The sequence below is a fragment of the Pithys albifrons genome, chromosome 4, assembly GCF_047495875.1.
Source record: "Pithys albifrons albifrons isolate INPA30051 chromosome 4, PitAlb_v1, whole genome shotgun sequence".
NCBI classification, from domain to species: Eukaryota; Metazoa; Chordata; class Aves; order Passeriformes; family Thamnophilidae; genus Pithys; species Pithys albifrons.
In genome coordinates this window covers 3,160,749-3,181,956 of record NC_092461.1, presented here as the reverse complement: position 1 = coordinate 3,181,956, position 21,208 = coordinate 3,160,749, and the positions used below count along the sequence as shown (strand labels likewise).

The 21,208-nt window shown below is 46.7% G+C and overlaps 2 protein-coding genes across 12 annotated transcripts in view; one reads left to right on the top strand and one right to left on the bottom strand.

Annotated features, from left to right (window-relative positions):
* ATXN1 (ataxin 1) overlaps positions 1 to 11,911 on the top strand; it is a 221,830-nt gene extending 209,919 nt beyond the window's left edge. For all 11 annotated transcript variants that reach the window (XM_071553218.1, XM_071553217.1, XM_071553214.1 and 8 more), the window contains one exon: positions 7,150 to 11,911. In XM_071553218.1, coding sequence (XP_071409319.1) covers positions 7,150 to 7,680 — 531 coding nt within the window. In that variant the 3' untranslated portion in view covers positions 7,681 to 11,911. The remainder of the gene's footprint in view (positions 1 to 7,149) is intronic.
* Positions 11,912 to 16,209: 4,298 nt separating this feature from the next.
* Positions 16,210 to 21,208, bottom strand: part of GMPR (guanosine monophosphate reductase) — a 46,292-nt gene continuing 41,293 nt past the window's right edge. The window contains exon 9 of the mRNA XM_071553226.1: positions 16,210 to 20,931. Coding sequence (XP_071409327.1) covers positions 20,751 to 20,931 — 181 coding nt within the window. The 3' untranslated portion in view covers positions 16,210 to 20,750. The remainder of the gene's footprint in view (positions 20,932 to 21,208) is intronic.

Below are 21,208 nucleotides of genomic sequence, written 5' to 3'. Positions count from 1 at the left end.
GGTTACGTTTTTCATTTTGGTAAGTGGTTTGTACTGTCCACACCAGCAAGTTTGGGTTAGATTGAGCTCAGAACTTATCCTAGAGAGATAGGTAGGGCACAAGGCCATGAATTTCCATGACTTGAAAACTTGGGAGCTGCCTGGGAATTGCTTTCATGGATGTAAGTTACTGAAACACACTACAGAGTTTAATTGAGGCTTTGGTTTCAGGTGGTTTTATGGCTCACATAAATTCTGTGATCAAGGGAAATTTGGGAAGAAAAACCATCTAGGTGCCTGGGCAGGCTGTGCTTCTGACCTTTGCATCTCGGTTTGCAATGCAGGAAGAAAACCTGTAACTTTCCAGAGGTATTTTTAGGTTGAGAGTGAGAACATATTGATCTTAAAGCGGTATCCCAGTGCTGTCCTTTTTCAGAGAGATTTGGATTCTCTTGGTTGGCACTGGAAAGTTCAGATGTACCATGGAGCATTTTGCTTCCCAGAGGTATTCTGTTTAGATAATCCTGTTGCAAATCTTCTTGGCTGGTCTGAGTGCTGTGAACTGCAGCATCTGCACCACTGATGCTGCACCCTCAGCACTGAAAAATGTCAGTGAGAGAGAGGGAGAGAGCCTGTCCTTCCCCCATTGCACACACATGGTAAATCATTACATATGGCAGGTCCTCTTTCTTATGTCAAACATACAGATTCCCTGTGTGGTTTGTTCATGTGTGTGCTTGCATCTGCACAGCTGATAGAAGCTGGGCCTCTGCTGCTTTCAGTATAAAAACTCGATTTTTTCTTCCACTGCTTAACTGTATTTTGGCTCCTCTCAGGCTTCCTGATTTGAAGAACTGTCCTTGGATCAGGACCAGTTACTATAATTTGCCCAGTGCCTTGAATGATGAGGTTTCCAAAGTAGCAATCTCTATTCTGCCATGTTCATCTTGCTCACATTTCTCTCCCTGCAGCCAGGCCAGCAGTCTCTGCATCAGCAGAAGAGAGGGACAAATGAGCAGGTGGCATTTGTGCCCTGTGTGGTTCAGCCCTGCCAGGTCGGATGATGTGCTGTAGTCCTGGGCACCGGGAAGAGCTGTGCCTTTGCAGGGGGTGGAGTGCCATCCTCTGGCAGAAAGCAGGCGAGCCTGAGGCTGTACAAATGCAGGGCCTGGCACTCAGGTCTCACCCAGCCAAGTGTCACCTTACAGAGAAGCCTATCAGGAGCAGGCTGACATCACCACAGCCGAAATACTCCCCAGCTGTATTTCCCACCGGGGATGCTTCCAGAATGGAGGGCGAGTCACGCAGAGATATGATTAGAAACGGGGGTTTAATTTAGGTTTCCTGCTGATTCCAGGACTTGGGTCTCTTCCCAGATCAGCTGTGTCCTGGCATAGCAGGGACGGCTCTGCTGGTTTTCCCTTGCCTGGGTTGAGAGGAGAGGGAGAATTTCTCTGTGCTTGAAGTCTCTGTGACCTCCCCCCAGCCTGCCGTGGCTCTGTGAAATCATTCAGCCTTATTGGCAGGTGTGCAGGAGTCATTACTTGTAGAAAATTGCCTTGAGTGCAGAAGGCTTAGTGTGCTTGCTGAAAGAAAAGTGTTTAGTCACACTGCTCTGAGCAGTGGCACTGGTGCTGCTGCACTGACATATGTACCTTGACTCCAGAGTGCAGGGGAGATCCATCTGCCTGTGTAGTGTGGCTTCACAAAGTATTTCATTACAATTAAGTTTCAGTTGCATCCATGCTGCTTTTCAAGTGGGGTTATCAAGGGAGTGTAAGTTGTAAGGAGTAAGTGCCATACAAAAATAGTGTTGTTATCATTAGCTTTGGCTCACTTACTCCTCCCAGAGATCTCTGGGAAGGCATAATAATATTGATGAGTCCGTGTTTTCAGACTCTGTGCAAACATGAGCTGATTTTCTCACCCTTTGAGGGGCAGAGGTAGGAGGTTATTTTCAGCTGAGCACACACAACTGCAGTGCAAACAGGGAGGCACCATGAGCTGCATTGTATGGAACCACTGCCAGCCCAGGCTGCCCCTCCCCAGCATGGCACCCAGGCAGAAAGAAGTCATCCTCCCTCGTTTCCCAGTCCTCCAATCACCTGGCAAATCCAGCCCTCTCCCAGGTATGGAAACCCAGAAGAAAATTAACCCACCTAAAGGCCTTAATAACTGAACTAACTGGCCTTAGCCCTGGAGGGATGCTGGGTTTCCATTTCACAGCATCCCTGCTCTGGATTAGGAGGAAGGCAAGTAAGTATCAGCTGGCCAGAACCTAAAGGCCATCTGTTACTCCTCTGCCTTCAAGATGCCTAAAAGAGAAGCCCTGTGGATCCACATCTCTTTTCAATTTCACATATTATTATTATTGTAATAAGACTTTCATCATTATTACCTGTCCTTTCTTTGGCTGCCAGGAGCAAGCAGAACTCCCATTGATGTTAAGGTTAGAACACACAGGTGATGCAAAATAATTTCTCTGAGATGCTGCATTTCAGTTCCTAATCATTCCTAAAGTACAGCTTTAAAAGAAAATATGAACATGCAGCTCTTAATTTTCCTTTTCTTAAAGAAACAGAATTATAACCACTGGAGATAGAAAACTCCTATTAGAGCATGTAGTTAGTAGACCTAGCTGGTTTGTTTGGTGCACAATTTTTAGACCATCATCTAGTTTGGTTACTCCTTACATCTCTGCATGCCCACAAATTGGTTACATTTTCTTTGAGCTTTCCTTTTCATTACCTTTGGCACTGTAACAGACACAGAAAGAGAGATGTTGACTCAGTTCTCTGGTGCAGATGGAGACCTCTCCCAGCCTTCCCCTCCTGTGATCTCTGTGTCTCCAAGTGATGGGGTGGCTGTGGAGTCCTTGTGTCTCCAGGTGATGGGGTGGCTGTGGAGTCCTTGTGCCTCCAAGTGATGGGGTGGCTGTGGAGTCCTTGTGTCTCCAGGTGATGGGGTGGCTGTGGAGTCCTCGTGTCTCCAGGTGGTGGGGTGGCTGTGGAGTCCTCGTGTCTCCAGGTGGTGGGGTGGCTGTGGAGTCCTTGTGCCTCCAAGTGATGGGGTGGCTGTGGAGTCCTTGTGCCTCCAGGTGATGGGGTGGCTGTGGAGTCCTTGTGTCTCCAGGTGATGGGGTGGTTGTGGAGTCCTTGTGCCTCCAGGTGATGAGGTGGCTGTGGAGTCCTTGTGTCTCCAGGTGATGAGGTGGCTGTGGAGTCCTTGTGTCTCCAGGTGATGGGGTGGCTGTGGAGTCCTTGTGTCTCCAGGTGATGGGGTGGCTGTGGAGTCCTTGTGCCTCCAAGTGATGAGGTGGCTGTGGAGTCCTCGTGTCTCCAGGTGATGGGGTGGCTGTGGAGTCCTTGTGTCTCCAGGTGATGTGGGGTGGCTGTGGTCTGCCCTCAGATGTGTTACTGAATTCTGGGAGTGCAGCAGGTGATAAAGCTCATGTGATACTGTGAATCACTCACAGGAAATCCACTCTTGGGAAGGCAGTGAAAGTTTCCTCAGGGTGAGGGGAACACAGGCAGTCCCAAAGTTTCTGAGCAGAGGAGGTTGTGTGGGAGCACAGCACTGCAGGGACTTTGCTCTGTGAGAAGGAGAGCTGCTATTCCATGGATGCACCAGCTGGATTTTGGGCCTGAAGAATCTTTGAGCACCCACAGCAAGGCCTTCAGCAGAGAGCTCTGCTGCTTAATTGCACATTGTTTCCAGAACAGCTTCCTCCTCTTTGTTTCCAGCCTGCCACTCCTACTTTCATCACATTTTAATAATATTATGGAGAAAAACACTTAATTGGAAAATGTGTGTTTACTTTTATGAAAATACAGTTCCCATGAAACACTTCCATTAGGCACCTTGTTATTTTGATTGCAGCAGTGAGGCCCAAGACTGAAGTTGTTGTGTTTCTAAATCATGGGAAGAGTATTTTCTGGGCATCAGATCTTCCAGCACATACCATCCATGTTCCTATTCCAGATGGAATTTCCTAAGCTATCTGAATTGCTTGTCTTGCCTACTGAGTATGGCTGAGAAATAAAATTATAAAGGGTTATAGAAAATTGCAGATAGTGGCTGCTGTGGAAGTGTTTTGGGTGTTGTCTCTAGTGAGTGTTAAAAAAATAGAGATATAAATGTAGCTTACAGTCGAGTCTCAGAGGACTTCAAGAGGGACCAACATGTTGGTTTCTTGCTTTACAGTCTTAGTAATGGGTTAACAAGTTCCAAATTTCTTTCTCTCCCACAATAATCATGGCAAGATATTGAAGGAGGAAGCTTTTAAAATTATTTTTTGTGTTCTAATGCAGTGGTCAGAAAAAAATTATGGGGGGGTGTTTTTACTGAAATTTCACCCTTTTCAAGGTCTGACTACTATTGCTTGTAGAGAATGGTTACCTCAAATCCCTCATTAGCTGAATCCAGAAACAACCAGTTAAAACAGGCTTTGATAATCCATGAGGGAGCTCATTTCAAATCAATTGTGGTACATGCACACCGTGACAGGACCATGGAGATTCTGGCATTTCACCATCCTTGTTGCTTGGTGTTATTCATGGTCACCACCACCAGTTCTGGCATTTGTTTCAGTGACTGACAGTTCAGGCAAGTGTTTTGGATGGTCAATTATAAAAAAAAAAGCCAAAGCATAATGTGTGGTGGAAGTGTGTTCACATCAAGAGGAGCTTGTGTGTTAATAAGGAACATCAAGAGGAACTTGTGTGTCGGTGAGGATGATGCACACAAGCAGGTCTGATTCCCACAGGTACAAATAACTTTTGACAAGGATGAGAAAGTAGAAAAGAAAAAAAAACAACACAGCATGAAGGCAGGAAAGAAGAAAGAGAGGGGAGAGAAACAGCACTATAAAGTAGAAAGCTGTGTCCACCAGATGATCCATGTCTGGAGAAAAGCCTGCAGCTCTTGTGCAGGTGGAAGTTTCCATTTAAGTCCATGGGGGATGCTGGATGCTTGCTCCTTCTCCCAGTTAGATCCCTTGCTAGACTGAGATGCATATTATGAAATAGGATCCCAAACTCTGGGCAAATATTTCTGCAAATCCTGCTGCTGACATGTTTCTATCCAGCAGCACGAAGAGATGGGGCTTTCAGGGTTACCTCATCCCACTTTCTCCATAATTCAGAGCTTAAACCAGGCCTAGAGTCAGGTCCCTTTCCACTTTGCCTTGCCAACAGTCGGTTGATGGCAAACAGGTCTGGTCAGTAAAGGTTTAATATTTGATGCAATGAGGGATATCTTAGGCCTTTAAACTGCTGCTTTTGAAATTCCTTGTACAGTGGTTTGCTGTGTTGGGCAGGTGGAGTGGCAGGATAATGGATGCAGTGATACTCACTGGCCTGGTTGCAGAAGCACATGGCATATATTTATAGACTCAGTAAGGTGTTTGCCAACAGAACCAACCATCTCATAAATGCAATTGGCTGCTAGTGCATGGCATGGGCACTGGCAACATCCAATGGGAGTCATTGGTTTCCTGGTTCTGGAGCCTCTGAGCTGTAGGACATCCCTGATCATGTCTTCTGCTGACAAGAGCTGTGGAGCTGGTGGGGTGTGAGAGGCACTGCCTTGGGCCCTGCTTGGAGGGCACCCGCAGGGAAGTGTCAGAGAGTCCAACCTCTTCCGTGAGACAGGCCATGCATCCTAAACCCAAAGTCCACTCGTAATATTAGGAACAGAAGTGCTGGAACACTGGAGTGCAGTGTCCATCTCCAGCTGCTGCTATTCCTAAACATTGAAATGTACTTTTAACAATACAAAGCTGTGCTGGGTGTGAGAGTCACTCGTTCCCAAAGGTGAGAGGTGGTTTTGCAAGGCTTTTGTGATGTTCCTTTCAAGTGAGTCCATGACCCCGGGGAGGGAAGGGTCTCTGATGTACTACATCCTCCTGAATGGCTCAGAAATGGGATGAGCACATGCACTCATGTTCTGCCTTTTTGCATTTACAAATAAGAGTTGCATGATCAGAGTGGGATCCTGCCTGAGAAGAACTCCAGTGGACACGAGGACCTTGGGAGCAGAACAGGGGGTATCTATCTGTTGTCAGCCTGAGCCACCCTCTTACACTTGCAGACCTCATTGGTGTTACACACAGCAGTGAAAAATGTGCCAGATCTTCAAGAAGCATTAATCAGAATTTCCTGCCCTCTTTGTGGTGGCTGTGGGAGGGGGTTCAGCAGTGTGGGCTGTGACTCACATGAGCCCACATCGAGTGTTCGAGCCTGCAGATGCAGCACCACACAGTGCAAAGATAAGTCAGTATTTAGGTGTTTTATCATGTTGGGAGCTCAGGGCCTTGCAATTGCAAGGTCAGGTGGGAGTGGGCACCTGTTGTTGGTCTGTTTTGGCTATGGCAGCTCCCTGTCAGATGGTTAGGTAGGATTCCTAACTGGATGTGTTTTTAAAAGTGGGGGGAAATGCAGAAAAGGAGACACAGTGCAGGAACTGCAGGAGGAGGGGAGATGATCCTCTCCCTGAGGGAGTGCAGGAGGTGAACTCAGCTGCAGAGGGGAAAGGCAAGTATGAGAAGGGAAGAAACTGGACTGGTAACAGGACTGCTGTGGGAAGGCAGGTTCCTGCTGGCTGTTCTTATGCTGCAATACTGTACATGCTCATGGCCTTCCCCTGGAAATCAACGTGCCTTCAGCTGTTTCACACTGGTAAGTGTGTTCTTGCTCAGGCAGAGGTGAGGCTGACACTCCCCTGATCATTTAGTAAACTGTATGTCAGAAGTGAGAGCTTCCCTTGAGCCACCCTCAGCTTGGAAAGGATCTTTAGATTTGGATTACATGCTCCAGGTGCCACAAGGGTATGTTGGGGAACAGTTTGCCAGACACCAAAGCTGTTTTGCCTCTTATGCCTCTCTGAGTGGCTGGATAAATGTAAAGCTTGATTCCCACTGAGGTATTGTGTTAAGAAATACTGAGCTCAGAGAAGCTATTGACACCCATGTGAGAAGGACAGGTGTGGAGTCTGATGACCAGTGTACTGGTTTAGGAGAAACTGAACAGCATCTTTGCAATTCCAGCTTTATCCCTCTCCCCTGTGACAAGCACTGCCCGCTGTGCACGTGTGTAAGTGCACATGGGTCAATCTCACACTTTCCCCTCTCTCTCCCTCTGTCTCCCTCTGTTGTCCCTTCTCTTTCTGCAGGTCAGCGTGGAAGTCTTGGTAGAATACCCTTTTTTTGTATTTGGACAAGGCTGGTCATCCTGCTGCCCTGAGAGAACCAGCCAGCTCTTTGACTTGCCATGCTCCAAACTCTCGGTGGGGGACGTCTGCATATCGCTCACGCTCAAGAACCTGAAGAACGGCTCTATTAAAAAGGGCCAGCCCATGGACTCAGCTAGTATTTTGCTGAAGCATTCAAAGAATGACAGTCTAGCTGGAAGTAGACACAGGTATGCGGAGCAGGAAAACGGGATTAATCAGGGAAGCGCACAGATGTTAGCTGAGAACGGTGAACTGAAGTTTCCGGACAAAATAGGATTGCCTGCAGCACCTTTGCTCACCAAAACAGAACCCAGCAAGCCCCCAGCAACGAGGAAGAGGAGGTGGTCAGCCCCCGAAACACGAAAACTAGAGAAATCAGAAGAGGAGCCACCTTTGACTCTTCCCAAGCCTTCTTTTATTCCTCAGGAGGTTAAGATTTGCATTGAAGGTCGATCCAACGTAGGAAAGTAAAAGTTGTTTGGGGAAAGGAAATTAGGCTATCCCTTGTCATTTTTATCCAGATTACTGTACTGTAGACTAAATAACCCAGTATTTACATGTTATCATCTTATTTTAGGTTTATGTTATAACCTTGTTGTTATAGTTGCAGCTGGTATTATGCAGGAGACTGGTGCATATGTTTTTCCACAAGTGTTTGTCAGTGACCAGGTTTATTGAGAGCTACAGAAGGGGCAGTATCTGCTTCACACACCTTTAGTGGAAATGAATGTGTTGTCATGGCTCCTGTTTTCTAGCACCTCGTGTAGGACAGGGTCCAGCTGTGATTTTTGTTTTCTTTTTTTTGTTGCCGTTTCTTTCTTTTTTTTTTTTTAGTGTTTGTTTTTTTTTTCTGTTTGTTTTGTTGTTTGGTTCCTGTTCTAGTGTTTTGGGGGGCAGGGAGGGGAGGTGAGGAGGAGGGATGTGTAGCAGAGGTGTGTGTCACACGTGGGGCGTGCGTGGGTGTGTGTGTGTGAGTGTGTGTGTGTGGGTGCACGCCAACCCCAGGGCGGGATGGCCACGCTGTGCTGGGTTGCTGAAGAGCTTTCCTCACCCCAGGTGGTGAACACAACCCATGGGTGTTACAGAAAAGGATCAGACAGTCTGACGTTTTCAACAACAAGCCAACTCTTACTCAAGGCTCAACTATATACATATATATATATATATATATTTGTGTGTGTGTATATGTATATATATATTTTTCCCCCCATGGGGTCTGACTGCACTGATTTTTATTCCTGAAGCAACTGCCACCCCACATTTCCTTTCTGCTTGCTAGTGCAGTCCCACAGCCCGGAGCCAGCAGAGGGGAGGCTGTGCAGCCCCTGCGCCCGCGCGGTGCCCCTCCCTGGCCGTGGGGGTGGCGCTGGCTGTGTGTGTGTGCCGTGGGTGTGCGTGGGGTGCACCGGGACGCCTCTGGCTCGCCCCCGTTTCTGTGCAGTGTTAGACAGACCGCCCGGGTCACGCCATGGACATTTGCTTCCACAAGGTAGACGCATACTGCCCCTTTGAGATCACAGGCATCCATCGTTCGCACGTGGGTTGCAAACCTTTAACTCTAGTACTGGTTTTGGTTCATGGTGATGGAGAACTGGTGCCACTTGTTTCCAATTGCGGTGTGACACGGGAATCCGCTGTTGAAGATGAACCTAGAATGTCTTTAAGCACTTAAAATGCTGTTCACACTTTATTGCTGAGCATCCTGGTCTAACACTCAGTACGTACTGTATATCACTTTAATCTGCTCGGAAAGCAACAACAACAAACAAACAAATCTCTTCAACACTGTAACTACATGCAACTATGTAAAGTTTTCTCACAGGCAAGATGCTGAAAGTTTTAATGTGGTTTCAAAGGGATGAATGTGAATTATTGAACTAGTATGTGACAGTCATTGTCCACAAAGGACTACTTAATAGGAGGCACTTTTTAAACTTTAATGCTTGAGAAAGAGTTAAAGGCATATGCGAGCTGACATAATAAAAAAAAATAAGAGAAAGGAAAAAGGAAAGAGGAAAAAAAATCGTTGTCCAGTGTTTTTGAAAAAGATGGACTTTAAAGAATCTTGCAATTTGCACATCTTGAGTTTATCATTTGTGTGGTATTCCTGCAGTTTTTACCTAATAATGTTGTGGGGTGGGGGGGTCTGAAAGAGCATAAACAAATGTAGCAATTACTCACTAACCTGCCTACACTCTAGGCCATTTCATAGGGTTACGTTCCTTTCAGAGTTCATTTTTGGTCTTTCTGCCGTATCTGCCACACAGAACCAGGTCCTACCGGGACACCTCTGAGAATTTTCATTCAGACTTGCTGAGAGAGTTTTCCACAAAAAAACAAAAACATTTCTATAAGTAAGCAAGGTGTTTGTTTGTTTTGAAAACAAACCTATTGTTATTTTATTATTATTATTAATATTATTATTATTTGTTATTTTAATTGCATCGTTTTCCATTGGAAAGGCGACATTTCAAGAGTTTTGGTACAAACCAAGTAGGAGGAGGGGGCGGAATTCACGCCGCTCAGTTGTTTCTTTTCCCCAGGTAGGGCTGGATCCTTTGGGGTGCTGTGCACCCACAGCCTCCTGCACAAGCCTCGGGGAGGGGCGAGTGTGAAGCAGTCGGGGCTGAGCGCTCAAAGCCTGTGGCTGCCTCTACAGAGATGCCACTTGTTCCACTGGGATTGCCCTTGGGCTCTCCAGTTGTGTCCTTGGTTTTGGTTGGCATCCTTGGTTTTGGTGGGCATCCTTGGTTTTGGTGGGCATCCTTCAGGTGGTTTGGAAGAAGCTGTGCTCGTAGGGAGAAAAGGAAATAAAAAAGTCCGTCGTCAGAAACGCAGTGACCTAAAGTGGAAAAAAATGGATTTCAAAGTCTTGTTTTCCCTCTCCCCTAAAATGCAGCGCTTTTCTTTAAGAGAAGAAATGTTAACCCCAAACCCCAGCTTTGACTCTTGTTACTTGTTACTTGAAATTTAGCTCACACCAGACCTAATTGTTTTTATACCATATTCTGGGGTGCACCAAAAAGTTGAAATATGTTTAAAATAGCTTGAAACGTTTTTTGAATTTCCTTGAATTTTATTAACCTCTCAGCGGGCTACCAAATAGCTGAGTGGGTTTTTTCTCACAATCACACAGCTTAGTTAGTGCTTATTTGTTAATATTTCTGCTCAGAGAAGTTGCTTAATCTTCCATATACTCTGCTCAGGGCACTTGCAATTTATTGTTTTGTTTTGTTTCCTGTTTTGTTTTTAAGCTTTGGTGGTAAAGGAAGAGAAAGAATTAACAGATTTTAGTTCACAGTCGTACCACTATTTCTGTACTTCACGTGTACTTGGAAAAAAAGAAATCTCAAGTAAAACCATACGCATACACATTTGTGGTTAATAAGGAAGCAGGGGCTATTAAACTGACTGGATCTATTCAACTAACACTAAAAAAAAAGAAAAAATAAAAATACATTTGGAGCAATAGGAATGTATTAGTTCTGTGCTTGTATTTCAGACTGAGGAATTCTGAAATAACTGGTTCTTTTCAAACAACTGTCCCTTTCCATGCTTTGGCTTTTGTAGGATGTGCAATACTTTACGTGCCAACTTAGACTCACCCATGTGGTGTTAGCTAGATCTCATACCCACTTCTGATTTCCCCTCATTTTGTTCTCTTCTGGCTTCTTTCTACCTTTTTTTTGTTGTTTTTTTTTTCCTATTAATAACTCCCTCCCTGTCCTCCCCCCTCCAAAAAACCCAAACAAACCACAAACATGTGATAAAAGATCCCTTGCCCCGGGAAATCATGAACCCTTTTTGTACTTGATGTTTAAAAAGATCCAGGAAGAAAAAAAAAAAGAAGAAAAAAAGATATATTCATGTCTACATGACACCCAGGCAGAGGGTGGCACTCTGCCACATGGCCCAGTGCCACCCTCTGCCTGGACAACACGCAGACAGGAGCCGACTCCCACTGGGAACATCCTCCTGGGGCCAAGCCCTTTGCAAGGAGGGGCTTGGCCTCTCCCTCCAGCCCTGAGCGTCCCTTGGAGCGAGTCCCCAGGCCCAGGAAGTGCCATCCATCCTTGGGGCAAGTGTCAAATAGCCCTGGCAAGCACGGGGATGCTGAGGGGGAGCTGAAGGAGGAGGAGGAGGAGGCTCAGCTCTTGTCGTGCTGCGTGGCTGCCACTTTGCAATAGCAACCAACAGTCGTTTTCTTTTGTCTGTTCTTTTCTTTCTCTTTGTAGCAGGCCTGTTTAGTTTACAATGAAACGCATACAATCACCAAGAAATTAGTCAGGGCAAAGAAAAATAAAACAAAAACCTCTTTATAGGGATTTCTAAAAAAAATATCTATCTGTCTTATCTATCTATCTATCTAATCTATCTATCTATATATCTATATATATAAAGTGACTGTTCCTTATAGCATTTAACTTAGGCATTGTTTCAGTTTGTCTGGGCCACATCGTGGGGAATTTGAGTTTGATGTCACTTACCTCGAGTCCTCTGGTCAAGACCCAAATTGGAGTCGCTGTTGACCTGTTTGACCATTTTGTACGTTGCCCTTAGGCTTTGCTTTCCCTTGAAGACGCAGACCTTGGGAGGAGGGGAGGGACACACGGTCCTTTTTTCATTCCTTTCATTCCTTCGTCCCACCGTCGTTTCGTTCAACCCGTCGTTCCCGTCATTTTCTCGGCGTGGGGAAGTGACATCACTACTCTTGTTTCCCTTCAATCAAGGAACATTTAGAAACCTTTCACACCTTTTACTCAGGGATGGGGCTGGCGTATGTGTGGTACACTGATGTGACCAGAAGCAGCACTTTTACTGCTCCGGAGTAGGGATGTACAATGTAAAGACAAAGTTTGGATTTCCTTCATCTCACGATTTAAACTCTGTAGATCTCACTTAGATTGCAATACAAAAGCAGCAGGCTCAGCACGAACTGTAGCTGTTGGTTATCATGAAAATACACTCTCTGCAGAGATTTATATTATTTTCAGGTGTGTTGTCAGTAGTAAAAAGGAAATGCTGAAATTCTCTTAGTTCTTGCAACTGCTAAAAAAAAAAAAGAAAAGAGCCTGTATCAAGGAGAGCAAATCCTCAATATTTTTAAACACTAATGGTGTTATTTGAAAGAAGGGGGCTCTTGGTGCAACGCTCTGTGGGACCTGGGACCCAGTTCTGCAAACACTTATCCATGTGCCCAAAGGAGTTCTGGGCTGGCCAACAAAGGCTGCTCGGGGACTTGCTGTAAAGCACATGTATAAATTTTGTGAAATCCAAGTGTGGTTCAGGCAGGGCAAGGTCCTGACCTTAATCAGGCAGCTGGAAAGGTCTCGGGGTTCGCCAGGGCGGAAGCCTCGGGCAGGTGCAGGGGATTTGGCCTGTTGGAACACTCTGCTGTCCCAGAAACTTGGCAAATGGCAAACTGGGACATGCACTCATACAAACAGTTTCCATTTCTTCCCTCCCCTCCATCACAGGTAGCAGCAGAGTCCGCTCTGGGCTCTGGCCAGTGCTGATGTGAAGAGCAAGGGGAATGAATGCACCAGCAGAGTGGAGGCAGTAATTTCCTTTCCTCTGGTTTATCCAACCCTCCCACTCTCTCCCCCAGCTCCTGCAATACATGGCAAAATGAGAATTTGTTGATGCAGATATGCATTTGTACACACACACCCCAAGGCAGGAGTGTCTTTTTGCACACAAATTTAATATGTGTGCATTTTTTTTTTACATGTCCACTTGATTCCCTGTCCTGAGGACAGCCTTGCTTTGTGTCCATAGGGAAATTCCAAACACGTTGCACACCTCTACTCCAGAGTTCAATTTCTTTTACATAGACGACCTCGCTTCAGATGTGTTACCTTTACTGATAGGATCTTTTCTTGTAGCACTATACCTTGTGGGAATATTTTTTGATGTAAACCTAATTTGAGAAGCTTATTAAAAATAGAAACTTTTTTTGAAGCACTCACATTGAGGAGTACAGGTAATGTTTTAAAAAATTGCACAAAAGAAAAATGAATGTTGGAATGATTCATTCAGTGTTTGAAAAAGAGATGGCTCTGTTTGAACAGTGAGTTTCATACCTTGTTTGTAAAAAAAAAAGTTTTTAAATACAAAAGCAGAGAAAGGTTGAAAGTTACATGTTTTTTGTATATAGCAAATGTCATGTCTAGATGATCTGATTTGTATTGGCGCTGGCCAGGAAGAATTATTACTTAAAAGGCTCTTAAAGAACAACTGTGCTTAATTTTCTGTTCGTATTACATGGGTCCCGTTTCTGGGGAATGGAGTCAATGCTTCACACTGTTTATTCCTGTGCTGAAAATACACCTTGGGGCAACAATTCTTGGGAGCAGCTACCAGGCACTTCCAAGGGTGGCTGCTGTGCAAAACTAGAGTCTTGCTCTCCAGTTGTCTTTTGGCTTTAAGTCTCTTCTGCCTGTGCCCAGGGAGCCCTTGGCAGCCCAGAGGTCCAGGTGGGTTTTGAGGGAGGTTTGGCTCTGCCAGTGTCTGGCAGCCCTCAGGTGGGGAGTGCTGCTGGCTGAGCACGACCTGCGCAGTTTCCACCTGAAGCCTTTTGGTCCCGTTCTTTCCTCTCTCTGGGGATGCTGTTCCACATTTTTTCAGCACTTCCTGTTCCAGATGAAATCCAAAGAGTATAACCCTGAGCGAGAAGTGCTTGTAACAAGGGATCCTAGCCCACCACTGGCAGCAGAGTGGTACCCAAGGCGACCTGGCCCTCCAGCCCCTGTCACTGCCCCTGTCCCCCTCCGCTGCTGGCAGAGCCGCCGGGAGCGCTCGGTCACACAGAGCACGTTTCCAGTGATGGTCTTGACTGATGGCAAGACTGATGTTTTTCAGAAGCCAAAAGGAGAGGATCCTGAAGCAGTTTCTGAGGAGAGGGTCCTTTTCCTGTCCAAAGAATGAGCTGGGTAGCTGGGAGCCGATGGCAGGGCAGAGTGGGAGAAGTTTCAGGCTGCTCCCTTTCCCCTCCCCAGAGGTGACCCCAACTTCAGCTCCCACAGGCACATGGGGCAGGAATGCTGGCCCTGTCCAAGTGACCACCAGCCCCAGCTGTGTTACAGTGAAGTGCATTCAGCCAACAGGTAGTATTTATACAATAACAGTCTCTGAGGTTTCCGTAGTTTTTTTCTTGTTGTTAGCTGAAAGGACTCAAGTCTTCCACTGAGGATTTTATGGAGGCTTCATCCAAGGTTGTTTATTTTTTGTTAGTTTCTGTTTTGAGCAGTTAAAGCTCCTGTGCCCTTTCCCTTGACCACGCAGTAGGTATGCATTGGAAGTGTTGTTTGCAGCGAGCATAAGTCACTCATTGAAGCTGTTGTTGCTCCACTACAGGATTGTTGATGGGCAGAAACTTCAGGGCCTGGATCCTTTGCCGGGGTGGAGCTGGGCTGGGACCACCAGCTCCCCTGGGCAGCACTGCTCTGCCCAGTGCCCAGATCCTTGGCTGGGGTGGAGCTGGGCTGGGACCACCAGCTTCCCTGGGCAGCACCACTCTGCCCAGTGCCCGGATCCTTGTCCGGGGTGGAGCTGGGCTGGGACCACCAGCTTCCCTGGGCAGCACCACTCTGCCCAGTGCCCGGATCCTTGGCCGGGGTGGAGCTGGGCTGGGACCACCAGCTTCCCTGGGCAGCACCACTCTGCCCAGTGCCCGGATCCTTGGCTGGGCTGGGACCACCAGCTTCCCTGGGCAGCACCGCTCTGCCCCTTCCCACCTGCCAGCGAGGGCATCCCACCCTGGCGTTTGCTTTAAAAATCCAGGACCCGGGGACTCTCCCTTTGAACACGCTCTGCAGGATTTTTGTCCCAGGCCATGGGGTTTGGATCTGGGCAGCTGAGGGCAAACACGGGCCAGGGGCAGCTGCGAGTGGCTTGGTCTGTGTCTTCAGTCTGGCCACGGGGCCGGACGCTTTGCAGATTACTAATCTCTTAAGGCATAGATGCAGCTCTTCACGACAGTCAGCTAACGTTGAAACTCACTAATGTATGTATTTGCTCCTTTTTTGTTGGTTTTTTTTTTTTTAATAATATATTAACTTGTTGAACACTGTTCTTTTCGCAGTGTTACAGAAGTGGGGGAGGGGGGAGTTTCCCAACCTTTTTCAGTTTGGGTGAGCTACTGAAAACCATTTTGTACTAGCTATGTCACCACTCCTGGCCGTGCCAGGGTCAGGTCCAGCCATTCTACAGCAGTAGTTTTTAAAGTAATATTTTTTTTTTCTTAAATTGCCTGGTATTACTAATGAGGGTTGTTGCAAATCACACTTCCAGTGTAGTTCCTAGTGTAGGCCCAGCAAAAGGGATATCGCAGCTTTGTGTTGGGGAGAAATTGAGCTGACATGGCCAGTACAAAGGAGAAATAGGGAGGGAATAACGTTTTGCACCTTATTGAAAAGAGGAGAAGATTTTAAGTGCATACAGACATAGTTAAGAGCTTTTATTGTGACAGGAGAACTTTTTTCCATATGCGTGCATACTCTCTGTAATTCCAGTGTAAAATATTGTACTTGCACTAGCTTTTTTAAAACAAATATTAAAAAAAATGGAAGAATTCATATTCTATTTTCTAATGGTGGTGTGTCTATTTGTAGGATACACTCGCGTCTGTTTATTGAATTTTATGGTCCCTTTCTTTGATGGTGCTTGCAGGTTTTCTAGGTAGAAATTATTTCATTATTATAATAAAACAATGTTTGATTCAAAATTTGAACAAAATTGTTTTAAAGAAATTGTCTGTATACCAGTACAAGTTTATTGTTTCAGTATACTCGTACTAATAAAATAACAGTGCCAATTGCAAACGTGTGTTTTGTCTTTATGAGTTATGAGTGAATGGGAGAGAGCTCTCCTATAGGGACATCATTTGCCCAGTTTAATTGCCCCCACACCCCTCAGCCCCTGCCCTGGCAGTGCATTTGGGAGTGTTCAATGCCAGACCACGTGGGTGCCCGACCATCCATGACCAGAAACCCCTCTGCAGACCGTCAGAGTGAAGCTCTTTATTGCATAACAAAAACTTTCCATGTACAACGTGTGAACAGCAGGAAGATGCCACAGCAGAGGGGAGGGAGGCAGCGCTGTGGCTGTCCCAGCAGGGCCGAGCAGGGCAGGACAGCACTCAGCACTCAGCAGCTCTTTGGGGGAGGTTACACAGAAGGGATTCACAGTTACCGCAGGCAACGCCGAGGAGTTCTGCACTCTGGTTTGTTTATTTATGTTTGTAAACTTCAACCAGTGAACAGGGTGTCAAACAAACGCTGGGAGAGCTCACTTAAACATCTGGGTGACTGCAAGTGAAGGGAAGGCTGCAGGGGGTGGTCCATGCTGTGTTTAGGGGTGTGGAGCTGTGTCAGCACCTACCTGAGACATGCTCTGAGCCCTGTGCCCCCATCAGCCCCCAGCCCACAGGGAAGGGCCAGCCCTCTGCACCTGCCAGCTCTGGCTACTGCAGAGAAACTGCTGTTCTGAGGCCCTGGCTTTTTTTAACTTTAACCCCCCCTTCCATCTGTTTTACACAAGACCAAACCTGGCACTGGTTGCAAAAAGCACTCCTGGCTCAAACAAAGGATTTTTGGTATAAAACTGGTATTAGCAACTAAACAGCACCATCACCCAGGTTAAGGATGGACACAACATACACTGGCAAACAAGGCGTAGCAGCAAGTCTGTCAAGAGAGTGGAGTTCCATAGGTACAAAGTAGGGAGTGCTTGGTTCAGAAAAGGCTTCAAACTCTCATTGTGTCCTTAGCTGAGTGCCTGTCCCAGCATGGAGGGGCTGGGCTAATAGCTGCTGCTTTTCTTCCTTATCCCCATTCCTTCTACCGCCACTATTGATCAGCTGAAAGAAAGACACAGGCACGTTTTGGATGAGAAAAGCTCCTCCAAATGCAAACAGAGGCATCTTCTGACCCTGCTTACAACTCTCCATATTTACAGGGTGTCCCCATCCTACATTCAACCCCACCATGCCTTAAGGGAGAAAAAAGCTGCACTAAGGCACAGCTAAAGCCCCTGTCCCATGGCCAGTGGGGACTGGCTGTTCCAATGAGCAGATGGGCATGTGTTTCTTTCAGAAAATGCAGACCTGCCTGGCTTGGTTTACATCTGCCAGGATGCTGGCTCAAGGCCCACTCCTCTACCTGCAAGGAGGGCCACAGCCATCATACAGTCCCTCAGGAAGTGAGCAAGGCTGCTGCTGTGCCAGGCTGTGTGGGCAGGAGCCCACCCTGCCAAAGATGCTGCAGGGCAGGACTGGGAGCGGCTGAGGTGTTACTACAGGTGTCTTTATGTTTCAAAAAGCCAGAGATGGACATGCTGAGCAGGCATTGCTTTGATGATGTAATGTTGCCCTTTCCAGCATCCCTGCTTGTAGATCTTTGGCATGATAACCTAAATCACTGTGGAGCCAGTAAGCTGAACCTCAACATTGCTCCTCAACCACTGCCTGGGAGGTGTAACCTTGGCCTACAGCACAGGCTGTCACACTCACAGCATTCCTCTAGACAGGATGGGGTTGAGGTGGTGGGTTAGAGAAGACCTGGTTATGCAGAATCAGTCAACATTAACCATTATTACATGCTTACAAATTTCATTTCCCACAGAAGGGCACCACATTAGATGGTGAGGTAGATCCACAAATGGCACGGGGCATTTGTCAGTGGTTGTGGTCTTGGCTCAGACCATCCTGCCAGGCACAGTGTGCCCCCAGCTCTCCCTGCCACAGTTCCTTGTGGGATACAGGACCTGGGGCTGAGTGAAGATAAGGGCAACAACTGCAGCACAGGACTGGGTGTTAAGGGAGGGCTCAGGCTCATTTCTTTTTCCAGCCTGAGAGCTGGACATGTACAGTATCACTGGTGAGCACTGACATAGCTGAGGGATATCTCTGAACAAAACTCCCGTACAACTGGTGAGGTGCAGAGGTACCACCAGCTCAGCCTTTCTGCAGCCCATTTCTTTCTCCTGCTCACTTTGGAGAGAGGAGAAAATGACAGAAAACATGCTCTTTATCAAAAGGATGGTAAGAGCTGCTATGCAGAAATACCCCAAGTCAAAACTTTGCCAGTCACTATTCATGGCATCAAAGTTGTTCACAGCCTGAAGAATCTGGGGGACAACTTAAGATTAGCCTGTCCCTCTCCTTTCCTGTTAGTCACTGATCAGAGGTATGTGCAGGAGGGGAAGAGAAGCAGGTGTAAGCGTGGCAAGGCCCTCAGCACCTGCCCTTCGATAAAGAAACTGTTCTGAAGACATGTCATGAACCTGCTCAGTTTGGTGTGCATATGATCTTTTAAAAAAATGTTTACAAATATATATATATATTTCATATGCATATGTATTTCTTAAATTCCACTTAGAAATGTAGCTAAAAAAAGTAGAAAAGCGCCAGTGAGAGGGGGCCTGAGCCCAGCAGACTGCTGCACTCCCCACGTATGAAGGCACGAGTGTGGAGACACCTGTGGCCAGGCCTGCACTGAGATGGTCTAACCCCACTCCTGAAGGAGGTGCTCACTTGTTTTGTACCCTCTACCCTTGGCATCACATCAATAAAGGAACAGTGATGTTTTACAGCTGTACTGATGCAGAGGTCATGCTGCCTGGACTCTGGGCTTGCTGCAGGTCAGAGCAGAATGTGGCCATGGAGGTGTTTATGGAAAAGAAGCCTGGCACCTTCTGAACATGATGCTTCCAGGCTGCAGGGAACAGACATCAGGCACTGTATTCACAGGGCCTGCTTCTCTTCTGCATTCACATTATGATATGGGCAGGACAAATGGTCCTTAAAAAGCCAGCACAGGCATCACCTGTCTCACATCTGTGCTCACATCAAGGCCCGTACCCACCTCCAAAGCAGAGGAAGAGCTCATCCCACAAGTATGTCCTACATGTTAAATGGAAGACATTTAAAATACCAGGCCATTTAGAAGATATTCTCTGCTTTTTCTGATGTGCAGAACAAACTTCAGAATCACTAGGGATCAGCTTGTGGCCCAGATTTCCTCCTCATTGTGGTCAATTGTACCCATCCTTGTGCATGGCTTTTGAGCAGTCCAGCATATGAGTTTAATTCTGGAGTTTCTCTTTGCTATTCCTTTTCCTGCAGATCACTTTTTTGCTTTTCAAAGGAAGCCTGCCTCTTTCCACAGGTGTCTGTCTATAGGAAAGACTCTGAAGTGCTGAAGAAACATCCACAGCATTATGATCTCAGCAGCAGTTTAAAGTAAGTGGCCAAGCATTATTAATTCATTGGTGCTCACTTTTACACCATTTATCATATAACAAGCTACTGTCTATTCCTGTGGATGCAACCTGTATTTCCAAAGAAATTTCACTGTGATTTATCAATTAATTAGCAGGCCATTACACTTTACTGAAGTGTTGCCCAGAGTCTTAAACATTCATTACTGCCTTTAGAGCAAATGCTTTAACTCCATCTCAGCCCACCAGTGTCCTGCAATCAATCAGCCTGTTCTGCCAAGAGCTCTTTTGCTTTCCAAGGGCTGCAAAGGAGTGGTACCAAATGACCAAAAGTCAATTGGATCCCTCTGGCCTCTTCCACCTGGCCACAGACAATGCACAGCACAGCGTTTTCCCATCTTGGCTAAAGGGATGTGAACAGCCAAGAGAACAGGGAGGGCTGCAAGAAACATCCCCTTGGTGGGTTATAGTTGCTGAGTTTAAATGTCTCAAAGATCTGTCCACAGGGAGCAGGTAAGAGCAGGAACCCAGGTAATTCAATAACTGCCCTCAAGAAAAAGCAGGCAAGCTCTGAGAAGTGTTCTCCTGAATGATCTCCTAGATGGGGGCAGGGGGGCCAGCACGGGTTTGCTACATTCAGTGCCAGCTTCTCTGAAGAGGCAAGTCCATTGAATAGGGAGAGTTAAGTAAGAAAAGCAATATCAGCCCTGGGAACTGAGACTACAAAGAAATCTGGCAATTTTACCATCACATTAAGAAGTCACCAGTAGCCAGGCCTCATCCACCTCTGACATTCTGCAGGCTGGCAGCTGTGCCACTAACCTTTTGGGCAGGACAAAGATTAAGAGAATTTGATTTTTTATTTCTCCATGCAATTCCTTGAGTCTTTTTCTCTCTCAGCCTGCAATTTCTGGAGGGTGCACTGCCAGAAGTGGCAGTAGCTGACAGATCAGTCTTAAAAAAGGGAATGTGTGAATGTCTGCAAGCATTAACAGCCACGTCTGTACAAGCCAAGTCCTTGTTAATTGAGGTTTCAGCAGCTATTTATCAGAGGGGGAAAAAAACAGGTAAAGAAATGTTGATTAAAAAATGAAAGAGGCACAACAATAAAAGATGAGGCTATTGCATTTTAAACCAATGGCACTGTGTTAATAGCACAACCTTCCCCTTCCAAACCCACGCCACAGCCTCGGCAATGGCTCTGACAGTGCCATTCTGAGAGAGAGGAACGTTTGCCATTAACACAACACAGAGAAGGCAAAGGGAACGGCAGCCCTTGCTGCTCCTTTCCCTCTGCCCTGTCTCCAGTGCTCCATCGCAGGCTAAGAGAAGACCTGGTTGTGCTGCTGCGTGACCCGGATAAAGGTGGTTCTCCTGCTCAGTTCCTTGAGCTTGGCAGCTCCCACGTAGGTACAGGTGGAGCGCAGCCCCCCGAGGATGTCCAGGATGGTGGTTTCCACATCCCCTTTGTACGGCACCTCCACGGTTCTGCCCTCCGACGCCCTGCAGGACAGAGTGGTTACTGCATTTGTATCTGCATGCAACACATAACTGTGTGTGTTTCCTGGAGCAAAGTGGGGCTTAATACTCTGCTAGCTACAGTTTACAAAGGTGCCCCCAGCTTTACTGCTTGCCTGTTGCTGCTTGGTGCTCTCCCCACTCACCACCAACACTGGGAACTAGAAGCATAGATCTTGTAAGTGCTCCAATATCCTATGAGTTTATTTACAGATCTGCCCCTTCCTCCCCTCTACCATCTGTCTACAAGCAAGTGAAATTT